Source organism: Lissotriton vulgaris, chromosome 4_1, assembly GCF_964263255.1.
Source record: "Lissotriton vulgaris chromosome 4_1, aLisVul1.2, whole genome shotgun sequence".
Lineage (NCBI taxonomy): Eukaryota > Metazoa > Chordata > Amphibia > Caudata > Salamandridae > Lissotriton > Lissotriton vulgaris.
This window is the reverse complement of record NC_141691.1, coordinates 2,056,149,569-2,056,165,296: the sequence shown is the minus strand read 5'-3', so window position 1 is coordinate 2,056,165,296 and position 15,728 is coordinate 2,056,149,569. Positions and strand designations below refer to the sequence as shown.

At 44.9% G+C, this 15,728-nt stretch overlaps 1 protein-coding gene across 1 annotated transcript in view; it reads right to left on the bottom strand.

Annotated features, from left to right (window-relative positions):
* The window catches only part of LOC147724958 (E3 ubiquitin-protein ligase TRIM39-like), a 113,332-nt gene that overhangs the window by 65,025 nt on the left and 32,579 nt on the right, over positions 1 to 15,728 (bottom strand). The window contains exon 2 of the mRNA XM_086967094.1: positions 10,596 to 10,691. Coding sequence (XP_086823220.1) covers positions 10,596 to 10,691 — 96 coding nt within the window. The remainder of the gene's footprint in view (positions 1 to 10,595; positions 10,692 to 15,728) is intronic.

Genomic DNA, 15,728 nt, shown 5'->3' with positions numbered 1-15,728 from the left:
CTAGACCCTCCCCTCAGCAGATGAAGACAGGAAGCAATAATAATCCCAACAACCTAACCTCCAATAGCTCCAACAGCAGCCCCTCTCCGCTTTTCCAGAACAGAAAAGACCACAGACAGCACTGGGGTAAGGGGTTGTTAAATATTGGAAGGATTTGTTAGCATGAGCTGAAAGCCATTTTGTATTTCTGGCAGCCATTTTAGTTTGCCATGTGCTGCCACGTGCTCACCATGTGCTCTGTCCTCCCTCAGTGTTGACTGCTCTTGTAATCTGCCTAGAAACGAAATATATTCAGCATCTTCCACTTTCGCACATGCTCACATGAGCTTGTAGCTGTCCTTGCAACTGTTCCTAGTATGTAAATGTCAGGATGTGTTTGCCAAAAACAGCCACTGTTAGCTCCTCCCACTTTGTTGAGCAAGCAGATCTTGCATGTCCATATTAGTCATTTTGGATGCTTACATGAGCCAGGACTGCCCCTTGGTCTTATGCTGACTATGTAACCCTCAACATATATAAGGCCTCTGTTTTCTGTACTCCTGTAAATGTAAATGTGTTTGTATTTATATAGCACCTTCTAACCAGAGGTCTCGTAGCGCTGTATTCATAAAGATGTGGAACCCGTCCTGGCTTTCCTGTGAGATGTCCACTCCTGGGCACCCCCAAGGTGAAGCCAGGCATCCAAGCGCTCCTGGGGCCGTTGTGGAGATTAAGCAACTAATTGCCCAGAGTCACAGAGTGGGACCCATGATTAGACTAGGCACCGAGGCGAGAATTATCAGGTCTGGGGAGAATGAGTCCGAGAGCTGCTGAGGCGGGAATTGAACCCTGGTCCCGGGCCAGACCTCTGCATCAGGGTCTGCCGCTCTAACCATTGAGCCACGCTTCTCCACTCCTCAGACTGCCTCATTCAGTTGCTAAGGCTTCTGTGTGATGTAGTCTGAATCATTTGAGGTTAATAAAGATGTAACTTTTATATTTCAGCTTCTGTGCCAATTTCTTCTTTGTTGTTTTAAAAGGACCAAGTAACAGTGGGACCCCTGAGAAGGTTTCTATATTTCTTCAGGGTGCTCAAAGTTGTATTTGCTTTCAGGAATTCAGGGTTACTTCACACCAAGTCCAGGTATCAATGATGAATCCGTGGGAACACAGAAGAGCCAGGTTGCCCAGAGCACCCACAGAAAACAAGGCTCCACTCTGCAAGGTTCATTCACCGGGGTATGGCTCAATGGCCATGTAACGCCCAAGAGACAGTGCAGTCTGACGAGGTGGCAGGGAAGAATTCTGCTTAAAAAGCCAGAACCTAGGTCCCAAAACCAAAAGTCTAGTGGGATAAGTTCCAATCACCAAGTCAAAAGGTCCCAATTTCCTCGAGCATCCAGCCCTAAATTGATATTTTCTTCATGGTGCCTAGTCCATCAGTGCCCCAAGTCACGCAAGAGGCTACTGAACCCATGGAGGTCTCCCCCTTTCAGTTGCAAATTAAGCCATCCACAGTCACAGGAACCATGGGCCATATTATCAAGAAAGGGCGATACATTATCGCCGCTTTTATCGGCAGGAAACTGCTGCTAAAGCGGCGATAATGGGCTTGATAATATGCCTTTGTGAATTCCCATAGAAGCCCAGGTTAACACTAGAAACTGGGCTACTATGGGAATTCACAAGGGCATATTATCAAGCCCATTATCGCCGCTTTAGCGGCAGTTTCCTGCCAATAAAAGCGGCGATAACGTACCACCCTTTCTTGATAATATGGCCCCATATTCTCCTTGCACTTGAGATGGCAGGGCAGGAAAACTCCACAGTCAGTAAGCCAAAAAGGGCCTCAATGTAGGGTAACCAGACATCACAGACAGACCCAGATAGTCCCAATTTTTGTTTTCCTTGGTTAACTGCTTCCGCAGTTCCCTTCTGTGTGTCTTTGGAGAGATCCCACCGAACTAGCCTTTATGAGTTCTGGTGCAGGAATAGGTGCCAACCTTTTTCAGAGATAACGCACAGAAGTCCATGCCCCATGTTGGTTAGGGGTCTGTTTTTCCGATTGGTGAGCGCTATATTCTGAGTCCTTCTGCAATAGGGAAAATTAAGGACCAGCGTCTTTTTTTTGTGAAAGGGACTGGTTTTTCTTGTTACTTCAGGAATCTGGTTGCCCTACCTTGGTATAATGATGAGCTTGAGGCTTCCAATAGGGTTCACTGTACATTTTAAGACGGGGAATAGTCAGAGGGAGAGTGGGATGCCAGGGATGGAGGCTCCAGAGCCTCTGCAGATATAATGCCGAGCACCTGGTACTCCCATTCTTCCAAGTGCATCCCACTCATGTTGCCCCAGTCTTACAGGCACCATCTCGAAAAAAAACAGATATCACCGGTACTGTACAGGGGAGGGGGTATGGACCAGAGAGCAGCTTCAGATCCTCTACCTGTGGGGCAAGAGAGACAATGAAGGAAAAGCCCTAAATTAACAAAGAGAAAAACACCCAAAAGGAAGTTTTGGATGTTTTGGAAGATGAAAAGAGGATTCGGGATTAGCCATAGTCAGGTATCTGAGACCACAAGAGAATGCCACTTTTCACACCACGTGCCGGAAACAGGGAAATGCACAAAGAGCAGAAACAAGTTTACGGGGCATGTGGCGAACACCAACAAACTGCAACACACACCCTCTTCCAACAAGTTTCACAGATGTGTAACAATCATTAGGCCTTATCTACACAACCAAAATAACAAGAGTCACGGAGGTACTTTCATGGAGGTAGCCTCAGCAGGGAAATAGCTTCTGAGATGATTTTTTTTAAAAGGCAGCACAGTTCCCCCTAGAACTCCTGTTAAAGAGCTACAATCCATCACAACCATACCTATCACCAATCTAATCTGCCAGAATAGAAATATTGAAGGTCCAAAAATCCCCCAGTTAGGATTTGAGGGGCTCAATGTCTTATACAGAGATAAGGATCCATCTAGATAATAAGTATCCCCTTATTCCTCAAAACTACTACACCACATCAAATATGGGTCACCTTCCGGTACTCCCCAAGATCGCGACTAAGTAGTGGATTAGGATCCTACCTCTAGGGTGAATACAGGGTCTCCAAAACCATCAATAACGGAGCATTGGTAATGTTTCTGGGTTAACAATCAACCAAGTTCTTTCAAAACAGTTAACCGAGACGACAACCAAGTGCACCAATGCGACTTGTCGTCAACCCCCACAAAGAAGAAAAAAGACATTTCCAAAACTCACACCAATGGAAGGAGAAAAATCCCACAGGCCCTCAACAAAGGCGTCTGCATAACACCATCATGGGTTCACCATTCCTTTGTGTAGTCGAGCCTTTCCATGGCCATGACCCCCCTCAAGTAAACACCATGAACATTTTCAAATTGGGCAAGAGAAACACAGCGACTCGAGAGGCGCAGATGGCTCCACAGGGACTCACAACTCAAACTACAATCTCAAACAAAAGTTGTGTATATTTCTTTGCATATGTTTGCGTTGCCTACTATGGATAGTCCCACATGTATGTACCATTGAGAATCTGCTGGGTCAAAAGAGTTCACAAATGGGGAACTACAGCGTCTGCATAGGGACCTTTCTTACTTTACTTACAACTACACTAAACCGAAATCTAGCATCCAGCACCCACTATATAGCACCCTTTTTCATAACAATTGGTACCAACACATGGCATCAGCTGGCTCCCAAGCATCAGCCAGGTCAGGTTATGTCTGTTTGTTGATCCCACATGAGATTGGTGCAGATAGGCTTTACCTGTCCCAAGAGGTAGTCCTAGAGATAGGGAAGTGCCTTATTCACCTTTACATTTGTAGGATAAGGGTCAAGATCCAACCCAACAAGATAGAATCACACTGGGTAGTTATAAAACAAACTCGATATGACACCAACACTACAGCGTTGTACCTTTTTACAGAACCCACCAATATCCAGAATAAGCTGAACAGGATGCATAGGAAGGTCACCATAGGGGAGGATACTGTTTGGCTCTGAGATTTCCCAGAGAAAAGATTTTTTGTGGTAGCAAAACCTCCAACTCAGTGCACAAACTCGTCTGCCCCAGCATCCATTTGTGGGCCGAGGGTAGTCGTTAGCTTTTCTGGGATGGTCTTATTCAACAGAAAAATGGTCTCCCAATATTGAATTCCTGTCTAGGGTCATCCAGCTCAGGGATGAAAAGAAGAATGGGTTGCATGGCAGGAGGGTTCAATGAAAGCATAGCTGACCCAAGTCAGGAAATGTGGGACACTGAGGTGGCTGGATACACTTGGCTAGAAAGGAAAGGCCAGCCTCCGATTGCTCGGGAACTTACACTGTATTCCTTATATTTTAGAGGAAAAGGAACGCTTCCGATGGGAAAGAATGTTAAGTGAGGAGTGCTATTGAACATTCCAGATATGCAATGGGGCGCCTTCCACACTGATCAATTTCTACCGGCAGTGTGGCGAGCATGCTTGCATCCAACTGGTTATTGGTTGGAGGGGACTGTGCTCCCTGATGACCTTGCACACCCCATCCCTGGTCATTTCCAAAGAAGATCTAACTGAGTTGCACTATCACTTGTTGACTTTTTGACTGGGCTCAGTTCAAATTCCAGAAGAATTCTGAATGTTTACGGAAGCACAGCTGGGAGCAGGGGAGATGATACCCTTCTTCACCCAACAGACAGATGCTATTGCCCGCTTGTTCCAAATAACCCAGTGGGAAATGCTCAAGATTGTTGGAAGTCAGGACCTGTTTGCAGAGTTTGCCCCAATAGAGATGCCTGGATGCTGGTTGTCTGACTCAGAGTTCCCTGGGCTATGCTCGGCAGGCCCGGGGCCAGTGCTATGTTGAAAACACCCACTGTTATTTTGAAAACACACACATGCATTAAGGTACACTATTTATTAGGGTACATTTACATTTGGCATTATTTTCCCTATAAGTCCCTAGTAGATATTAGGGCAGGGATTAAAACTATCTATAGGTCACTAGTATATAAAAGGGGATGGTGGTTTAGAGGACAGCAGCCCTTCCTGCACTTACTTGTTTGCACTGCTGAATGCCTCAGGTAATTTTAAATGCAGCCCTGTGTTGCTGCCCTGCTTTTAAAAGTAAATCCATTGAAACTCGACTTTGGTGGTATGGGCACTTAAATAGAGATAATCTACAATATTTTAGCATATTAGGTTCTCCCAGGGTCTCCCCTAGGTTGCACGGGGTGAAGGGTCATGTCATTATAAGGAGGGCCCTTCTAAAATATATTTCATATGCTCTGGGGATAGAGAAATTGCACATTTCACTTTTCCGATTGTAGTAAAGTGCCTCCCAAAATCGACTTTGGTGCTAGAAGCACTGTGGAGTGTAGATCTACATTATTCATTTTTACATATTCAGAAGCCCAATGGTCTCTCCTAGGCGTCCCAAAGGTGTGTGTGTGGGGAGGGGGTCGGGGGGGGGGGAGGTTGATAACTATAAGCTGAGCCCTTATAAAAGATTTTTTATATGCCATTATAATGGGAAATTGCACATTTCATTTTCCCCATTGTAGATCCCAGCCACACAGGATAACATGGAAATAGTATATGAAAGCATAAATATGGCTAGGCATTACATAAATATCATTCAAAGACTACGGACTACGGAGAATGCTATTGATAAATCCAACAACATGCCATTTGTAGGTTTATCCTAAAATATACAGAAAAGAAGTGATAAGACGTTCTGGTCTGTATGCCAAAATTCAGCCTTCCTGCAGCTGTCCCTGATTGGTCAGAGTTAACAGACTTAGCCAGGCTGCTTTGATGAAGTGATAAGTGGCTCACCAGGGAAGAGGCTATCTGTTGGAGAGAGCTCTGCTACACAGGAATGCCAGACCAGGGAGAAAGGGTCAAAAAGCATGAAGCTTCAAGGGAAGAAAAGGACAGGAAAGGAATGCCGGGTCTGCCTCCCCTCGGACCCAGCCAAATAGCAGGCTTAAGGAAGGACTCTGCAGATGTTAGGAGGAGAAGAGCTATGGAAATTAGCCATATTTGAGGTTGGTTTAACTAGTTCTTACTACTCTGCTGAGATTTCAGCAATGTTGCATTTTAGAGGCCTGGTGCTTTCTGGGAGAAGATTATGCCACACTTTGAAGGAAGTGGCCATGCTTTGGGGTGTTGCCTTGCACCTTATTGGACAGGAGTGCTTTCCTGCTTGACTCCAGAGAACATTGAATAAGTGTATGAGAGAAGTAGAGCCTCTTAGATCTGCTGCTTGGAAGAAGAAGAAGGCTTACCAAGCTTTTGCACCACCAGGCCCTGCTCTCTGACTGACTTTGCCTGCTGCATTATCTGGCATTACAGCCCTTTGGGTATGCCTTGCTTCAAGAGGGCTAAAGAGTAGAATCCCTGCAAGCTAAAGGTTAACAGAGCTCACCTGGATCATCACCACCATCAATCATCTGCCTGGAGTGCGTCCAGTAGATGTGTAAGGGTTTTGGCCAGGTGCATTGTAGGAATTGTGGTCCCAAACTTTCAAGGACCATCTTAGAGCTTCCAGACCCTCGGATTGAGTTTTGAACCCTTTGGACCTCGAGGGGAACTTCAGGAATGTTTGGAAAAGTTTGGAGCAACTTTGGAAAAAAGCTCCATGAGGTGACCGTCTCAACTGCGAGAGCCAACTTTCATTCGCGACCCGGCCCGAATTCCAGGTTGGCCCTGCTGAAGAGTTCCGGAGGTTTGACTTCCAGAGTTTTACCAGGAGCTCCCTGAAAGTCAAGCCAGCAAACCCTTACCAGTAGAAAAAGTTCCTGAAACGTTTCTAAGTACAAAGGTAACATTTTAATCGGGCCTCCCATTCAGTGTATCTGCGCAGGGCTTCATCTGGTTCAGCCTCTAAGCAAGACTTTGTCCCAGTCAAGCATGACCAGGTGTCCCAGAGTGGCGGTATAAGCGTATAAGCGCTAGAAAGTGTTTATTCTTTGAAAAATCATATCACCCATTGCCTCAATTGGATTTTTGTTGTTGTGGCGTCATTTGAAAGATTCAAATATTTGCTCTTTTTATAAATTCATGTTGGATTTTTATTGTGTGTGGTGTTTTAATTAATAACTGAATTGGTATTTTTAAATGGTCTACATACCAGCCTCCTAAGTTAAGCCTCAATGTATTGAGACCTTTATGGAGCCCTAGCCTTTGTTAGTGGCATTATTGCCAGGGGTAGATACATATTTCCCACTAGCAATAACGCTCTTTCTAACAAAGATGATGATAACACTGAGCTCGGCCTCAATTCGATCAAGGAAGAAATGCGAGCAATCCGCCTCATGGTGATGCAACAGCATTACGTGTTGGCCTTAATTACTACAATGGAGGGAGGGGTCTGTGCCAAGATCAGCACACCCTGCTGCACATTCATTCCAGGGAATGACATTGACAATATAACATTGACACTTGCAATCCAAGCACTGCATAATCTACATAGAAGCATTTGTGAAGAAGAAGGTGCCCATGAACAGGAGTGGTTTTCGAATTGGTTTTCCTGGCGCCCCGATGGATATCCAGTCTGAGTAAATCACAGTTGCCAGTTATTGTGGGCTTCTATTGGTTTGCGCGGCTATACATTTGGAGATCACCTGCTGGAAAAATGCAGAACTTAAACTAGGGAAAATGCAAGTAATCAGGAAGGTTGACGTAGTCAAGAGTAAGCATGGGGAACAGCAGGTTCCAAATAAAATCATGCTACTAGCTCATGAGTTAGATGGTGTAGTTGAAGAGACAACTAGAGGTGGGAATGTTCATGTTGATCAATGCGTTTATCCATAAAAATGAACAATCCCCCTTATTAATGGAATCACCCGTTCTGAACATCTACCTTGGCATGCAAGTATGCAGTCAGATAGGCCCTGTGAACAAGGCCAGGGATTACTGATTGTTGGTTCACAGGTAGGAGAGTGCATAGCCGGCAGGCAAACACTCATGCAGGAATCTCTGGATCAACACTAAAGATAGGTGCAGCGACATATGAATGGTCAGGGGAGATTGCCCCAATAAAGCACACATGGCTGGAGTGGGTAGATGCGCTCCTAAAAACACCATAAAGTCAAATGCCACATGAGCTAGTAACAAATAGCTAATCGGGACCTAGCACACATATTGATCACAAGCTCTCCATACTAGACAACTGGACACTTTCATCACTGGCCACATTGTGTCCACGCAAAGTCAAGGCCCACATTCATTTCTGACTCTAAGGCAGCAACCAACATTTCTCACCATTTATGGTATGGTACACCAGAAAACCTTATTGTTTGTTGGAAAGTTGTATAAAAGATGAGTACAAAAGCACTGTAAATCGAGACAGTCCTCAGACCTTGTGCCTGTAACTCTTATCCCGGCTGAACAAACTTTCCTGTTTTGTCACATGCCTCTTGTCTTCTGGTTTTAAGGAAATTCAAAACCCAGCAACACTAACATATTCTAGGGCTAGCGTAATTTTGATACTAAATGCACCCCAATATGGTAGGATGCTTGTCTCCGGTCCAGGGAAGACATGGCTTGGCAGTTCGGGCTGGACTGTTCCCATGAGGCACAGAGTCAGACTGATTTGCATATGGCCATGTCTGAACTGGGGTGGTGGAGTGAGCTAAAGAATGGTGATGGATTAAACCCAGATCAGTCGACTGGGGGTGAGTGTTTGATTTGCTCAAACACTCCGTCCATCATCCCCTTTGATATCACTGTATTTTAATTGTAAGCTGACAATAAATGTTATTGTGAATTTTCTGTACCATTGAAGAGTAACTGGTCAATAAAATGCGGGAAAAATGGGCTTAGTGCTGATGCTCCTTATGCTTATGTTTGTATTTGTTTGAGAAAGGGGTGCTCCCCGGAACACGGACTGGCTGTTAGTTTGGGAATCTATACTACTATTATAAAGGAAGAACTTTGAACCTTTGAGGCGGGTAAACTCGGGAACCACAGCGCCAATCCACACACCCGATACATCGTTGTAATCGTCAGGGTGTGCAGATGGACATAGGCTATATAAACGTAATAAATATTTACCGAAAAAAAAATAGTCCCTTGGAAGAAGCGCCGGCCGTGACATGTGTGCTGACGTGAGGAGCGCGGGGAGGAGCGGCGTCCAGGAGCACGAAGAGTACCGGCGGACATGGCGCGGGGAGGAGCGGTGAGGAGCGGCGGACAGGCGGTGAGGAGCGGCGGACAGGCGGTGAGGAACTGCGGACAGGCGGTGAGGAGCGGCAGACAGGCGGTGAGGAGCGGCGGACAGGCGGGGAGGAGCGGTAAGCGGCGGATGAGGTAGGTTATTTATTTATTTATTTAGGAGCGGTGATCGGCGGAAAAATGAAGCAAAAATGACAATCATGAGCAAGAGGAAGCAAACGGAGCATTACAAAAGTGAGGCAAACGGTGCATTACAGGAGGAAAAGGTTACGTGTGCAGGTTACAAAAACGTACATCGTGAGCAAGAGGAAGCAAACTGAGCATTACAAAAGTGAGCCAAATGGTGCATTACAGGAGGAAAAAGTTACGTGGGCAGGTTACAAAAGCGTAGAAAGTAAACATAGAGGTATAGGAGGAAAAAGTGACGTGTGCAGGTAGCAAGAGGAAGCAAACGGACCATTACAAAAGTGAGCCAAACGGTGCATTACAGGAGGAAAAAGTTATGTGTGCAGGTTACAAAAGCGTAGAAAGTAAACATAGAGGTATAGGAGGAAAAAGTGATGTGTGCAGGTTACAAAAGCGTACAAAGTAAACATAGAGGTATAATACTGCAATATATGGAGGAAGGCTCCGGGGGACCCACGGACAATGTCGGGGCGGGCGGGGGCCCTGAAGCCTAATTGCTCCCTGACAACGTTGGGACGGGCTGCTAGTTAAATTATAAAGTAGCTTAATTTTATGGTGAAAATTAGGAAATAAAAGACTGTATTTTTAAGAAAACTGTAACAGAGTGTTTTTGGATCAATTAACTTTGAAGATACATTTGCAACATTCAACCTCCTGTTCAGTAGACAACTATTCATTCACAAACTCACAGACTAACACAATTACACAGAAGCATGTATGCAGGCACATACTCACAAATTCTTCCACACATGCGCTTACGCAAATCTACAATTAGATAAGTGTATACAAACATGTGCATGTGCACACTTACAGAGAGGTGAATGAGAACTCACACACAGAAAGGTAGTCACACCGATGACTAGAACCATGCACACACAAACATTCCAAAAGACACATACCCCTAAATGCACAAACACAGACAAGCATGTGCACACAATCTGAGTCAAATGGTTAGAATCTGTCCATACATGCTCTGGCACAGACCATGAAAGTTTGTAATTGCTACCTAAAAGCTGGAAGAGTAATTCTTGCTATTACTTCTTTCACGAAGACCCTTGGAAAGATCTGGGCTTCTCAGCCTCCTCGACGGTGACTCTGCAGCCAGAATATTTACCTTCGAACCCAGTCTGAAGGGTGAACCATTGGCTTCTCTACATCTCTGACCAAGATTGGGACATGCAGAGGCCTGCACATACACAATGACAGGTGTTCAAATATACAGGGGTCACGGATGTCACTAACCCTCAGGGTGTTATACTTTCCCTCTTCCTCAAGTTTAGACTCCATAATGTATCTCTTCTCGTTCCTCAGAGATTGCATCCAGTCTTGGAGCTTCACCTGCAGAGAGCAAAGCACATAAGTGACAAACATAGTTGTAAATAGACAATTAATCAATACGTCATTGTTCAGATGTATGCAGATTGTAAGAACCAACCACACATGTTAATGTTTAAATTACCAGTCCCACATATCTTGATTGCATGTTTTAGTCACAGATATCCAGATTACAAGTATCAGCCACACATCTGAAATATAAGTATCTATAACACATGCACAGGATGTAAGTATTAGGCGACGTGGTTCCAGATCATGTGTATCAGCCACACATGTACAGATTGCAAGTACCAAAATGCATGTTTTCAGGTCATGTTTTCCTGTCCATACATGTACATCCAGCTGCAGATGCACAGATAATAAGTACCAGGTCACAAGTTTCCAGCTCATGTGTATCAGGTGACATGTAAAGATTTTAAGTACCAGGCCACCTGTTTCCGGATCACGCCTACCAGCCACACGTAAGCAGACTGCAGTTTCTGGAGCTCTCACAGCCATAATAAAATACCGGAACAGTCATATCCTGATTGCTCCCCAAGCTGCCTCCCCTCAGACTCACTATCCCTCTTTTTGCAACCTTTTTTGTGTCTGCAGCAACTCAGAACCTTACTCCAACTTCATTTAAATGACACCATGACTTTCCTCTATCGAGCAGCCCCATCTTCTTTTAAAACGTATACAGGAGCACAGGCAGTCTGGGAGCTGTGATCGTTCTTGGAAAGGGTCTGTGATAGGCAGGCTGCAGTCCTTACAGGGTCTGTGTTAGGTAGGTTATTGTCCTTACTGGATCTCTGATAGGCAGGCTGCAGTCCTTACAGGGTCTGTGATAGATAGATTGCTGGTCTGTGAAAGGTGGGCTGCAGTTCGTACAGGATCCGTGATAGGCTAGCTATAGTCCCTACATGGTGTGTGAAAATCAGGCTGCTGTCCTTACATAGCTGAGAAAGTTTTTAGATTGCTGACCAGCAGTGGCTGCGACTAAAAGGCGCCAGGAAATCACCCACATCATTTGTTTAATTAAATATGGGTGTTAAGCCTGTGCTGGGTGCTGCTTAAGGGGCTGTCTCTCGCACTTGCTGTGATGAATCGGGCAGCCTGGCACTTTCGAGTGGAACACATGCTCTATTGAGCATGCGTCCCTAGGAGGAAACAACCTTTATAATGCATTCATTACATCACACTCCCTTTACAACACAGTCATTACAACGCAACATCCTTCACATCGCATGCCAACACTTTCCCTACTGTTGTACTCACTGGAGTGGGAATAGTAATTTTTACCCCTACACTATCCAACACTTACCTTAAATGCAATGTAATGGTATGTGTTGTAATGGTATGCGTTGTAATGGTATAATGTGATGTAATGGAATGTGTTGTAAATGTAGTTTCTAAAAATGTGTTGTGATGGCAGGCGATGTAAAATCATGCGTTGTAATGGATGTTGCAAAGTAAAAACTGCGTTGTTAAGGCATGCGTTGTAAATGTTTGCATTGTAATGTCATACATTCATTAGGGGGGCTGAAGAGACCTCCTATTCATCAGGGTGTTGCTTGCAACCTGTGAAGGATTGCTGGCATGTGGCTTGAGGTCACAGAGTAATGAGGTTCTGTGACCTCAAGACATCAAAGGCCGAGAGGGCACGCCTGGCACTCACAAACCTGCCATCCTGGACCGGGATAGCAGCAGGAGCGGCTCTAGGCTCATGGCGGCCCTGGGCAGGGAGCGTAGGTAGGGGGCCCAGAAGAGGGGGTGCGGGTGGGGCAGAGCCCCCCAGAGCTCAGGAAGGTACTAGCGGGCCAGCAGTGGGTAGGGAAATAAAGAAGCCAATCAGGAACCAGGAGGAGGCCAGTGAAGAGGGGGTTGGGGGGTCAGGGTGTTTGGCAGTGGAACAGAGCCGGAGGCCGCCAAATCCCTGCCAGGGGCCGCCACGCAAATATGTATCCATCCTCAGAGGATTATTATATTAAGGATATATATTGGCGTGGTGGCCCCTGGGGTTTGGTGGCCCTGTGCAAGTGCACAGCTTGCACATGCCTAAAACCGCCCTTGACAGCAGGCCCGGTTGTGCGACTCTATGGGAGTCCAGAGCACGATTTGCAAGTAAGTGGGGCTGAGGCGATGAAGGCCTTCCATCATGCCTATGTTTGTTACAGTTTTTGAAAAAATATAAACAAACCGCAGGCTGGAAGAGCAGAGCTCAACCGGAGTTCACGTATTTAAAAGCACTCCCTTGAGTGCTTTTATCATGAAGTGCGTTTTACTTTAGCACATCAGTTAAATCGCTATATTGAGGGGCATTTAATAACGCTATAAATATGCGCCTATTAATATAGTGGTGTACTAAAGTGAAACTCTCCCACATGTTAAAAGCATACAAGAGAGCACTTTCTAATATGCGAGTACAGGATGTGTGCATCCTGAAGCGGCATATTTAAAAGTGCTCTAGTCCCTTGCAGGCTTTTAAAATGCCAGAGCGTTTCGCTTTAGTATATCAGTTTACATCACTCAATTGAGAGGCATTAATTAACAGTTTTAATAAACATCTCTCAATATGGTGATATAAACTGATGTACAATAGTGAAACGCTCCCCATCTTATGAGCATACAGTGGCAGCTGGTCAACTTTAAAATGGTGAGGTGCAAATTATTTCCTCAAACTGGATCCAATAAGCTTGTGGAGTGAGACAGAATCAAGTTCTTCTAGAATGTTTGGAAGTGAACGTAGATCTGCCCTGATAATATTTGGAAAAGAAACAGGGCAAAATGGGATATTTACAACACAATTTACACATACTTTTTTTTTAACTCAGTGGTTCTCAATTGGTTCCTTAGAATTATGCTAAGTAAGCTTTACCGTCACTATGGGGTCTTTAAACTCCCCAACAAAAGCATCACAAAACCAAGAACTCTGTAATGCAATTTCCTCTAAAAGTAGGTTATAACAATGTTCATATGAGGCAGCAAACATAGAACAGGGTATGCAAATTCTCTCAGGCCTATAGTTCTATCCAGTCCCTTCACAGCAGGTATTCGGTCATATGTTATGGTTGAGATTCTACATGGAAGGGGGTAGGGTGCCCAAGCAAAAAGTATTGAGATCTCATAATGAGAGTCTATAGGTAGAACAGCTACACATTCTTACAAGCTCACAAAGGAGCACTACCGCTCTGTTATAAAGAAATTCCATGATTAGACAGCAAACAAATTGCGTCACGCTCATGGCTCAGACAGTGCTGCTGATAACATAATAAAGCCTTTATCAATAAAGATAGTAAAATGCCTCTACCCAAAAATGTCACAAATAGGCCACAAAGGTGAGTCCACGTACCTGTGATCTAATACATACATACATATAAATGCACAGAAAGTAACACCTAGGCATTTGCAAACAGAGATTCACCCCATCTTGAGTTTGAGCAGAATTATGAAAATCAGATGGCTAATCAACTAAATACCCGGGTACTAGACCACACAGAAGTTGCTATTACTTTACTCAGGTATAGGCAGTCGCCTCAGAAAGATTAAAAGGTTGAGTACAGTGTTGTTGGCATTCCAAGCTATATACTGCACATCGGCCCACAAGTATGTAGCTTTTTTGTTGTCGCCAATTGCCCGATTCTGCGAATTGCACAATTTGCGACTGCAAAAAAGCCTTTTTTATGGACAAATGTGTGCCTTGCTAATAGTGACTCGCAGTGATATCAATTGTTTTGCTTTTTACCACCAAATTTAATTTGGTAGTAACCAATTTGCAAACAGGACGGGGTCTGCAAAGTACTCCTTCCCCTTTGTGAATTTACGTGAAAACGTTTTTTTGAGAGCAGGCAGTGGTCCGATGGACCACTGCCTACTGTTATAAAATGAATAGGAAACTTTTAATTTTTGTTTTTAAAACGCATCCCGTTTTCCTTAAAGGAAAAATGGGCTGCATTTAAAAAAAATGCTTTATTTTAATCACAGACATGGTGGTCTACTGACCCAAGAAGAGATCTGCCGCTGCATCGCCAAAGTCGTAATCAGGCCCGAATGTGTGAAACAACCTTTTGTAGATAGCTGTTTGCGATTACCAAATAGTGAATCGCAAAAAAAAATATTAGTTAATTGCATTGTATTTAAACGCAACTGACTTGGTGGTATGCTGTCCCCAGCAAGCCACCATTGCTCTGTTTTTTTGCGGTTTCCAATAGGTCGCAATTTGCGACCTACCTCATGAGTAATAATTAGGGGCAGGCAGTTTTGCCCACTCCGCACTCCGCTTTGAACACAAAGTTCGGCAAAAACTGCACGCCGCCACATGGCAGAATTTACTGCCACCCGCCGACTAATTAATTGCCTCTTGGTAAACCTTAGACAAATTCCGTTGGCGATACTTTCCACATATTAATATCGCAAAAGTTGTTATACATGCTGCCCGAAATCACAGCATAAACCTACCCAGTGTCAGCTGAACAAATTTCATCTGATTAGAACGCACACCAGAGAAAGCAGAAGGTGGTCTTGGGGGGTAGCCGACCGCAGTGAGGTCTCCCCCGGGCAGTTTGGGTGGGGCGGGGTGGGCGTCGAGCAATCCATTTTGCATTTAGGCTACCTATTTATGTAGCCCAAACAGAGCCCAATTATAAAGGCTTTGGGCTCCTGCACCTAGCCACCATTTTAGGTTTGGTGCCCTGGATGCTGGGAGCGTTAGCGCTTAGTGTTTTTTGTGGTTTTGGTGAGGAGATAGGTTTAGATTTTCAGAGCAGTTTGGAGTCAAGTTTAACATATACTACATTTGTGACGTCATGGAAGATCATCGCGTGCTGGAAGCACTTCAGCTCCTCAGCGAAGCCGGAAGAATGGATTTAGTGATATTCTAAGCTGTGTGCCATCGCCGGGGTGGCAGCGGCAGTGGCCGCCTGTTCATCGCCTAAAAGGTGCCAACATTCATGGTGGGGGTGATTTGGAGCTTTTGGACTGGGATGATGTCAAGGAGGTGGGGGGCAGCAGGCCCGGGTCAGAGGATGAAATCCCGACAAAAATGAAGCCTGGGGTGGGTCT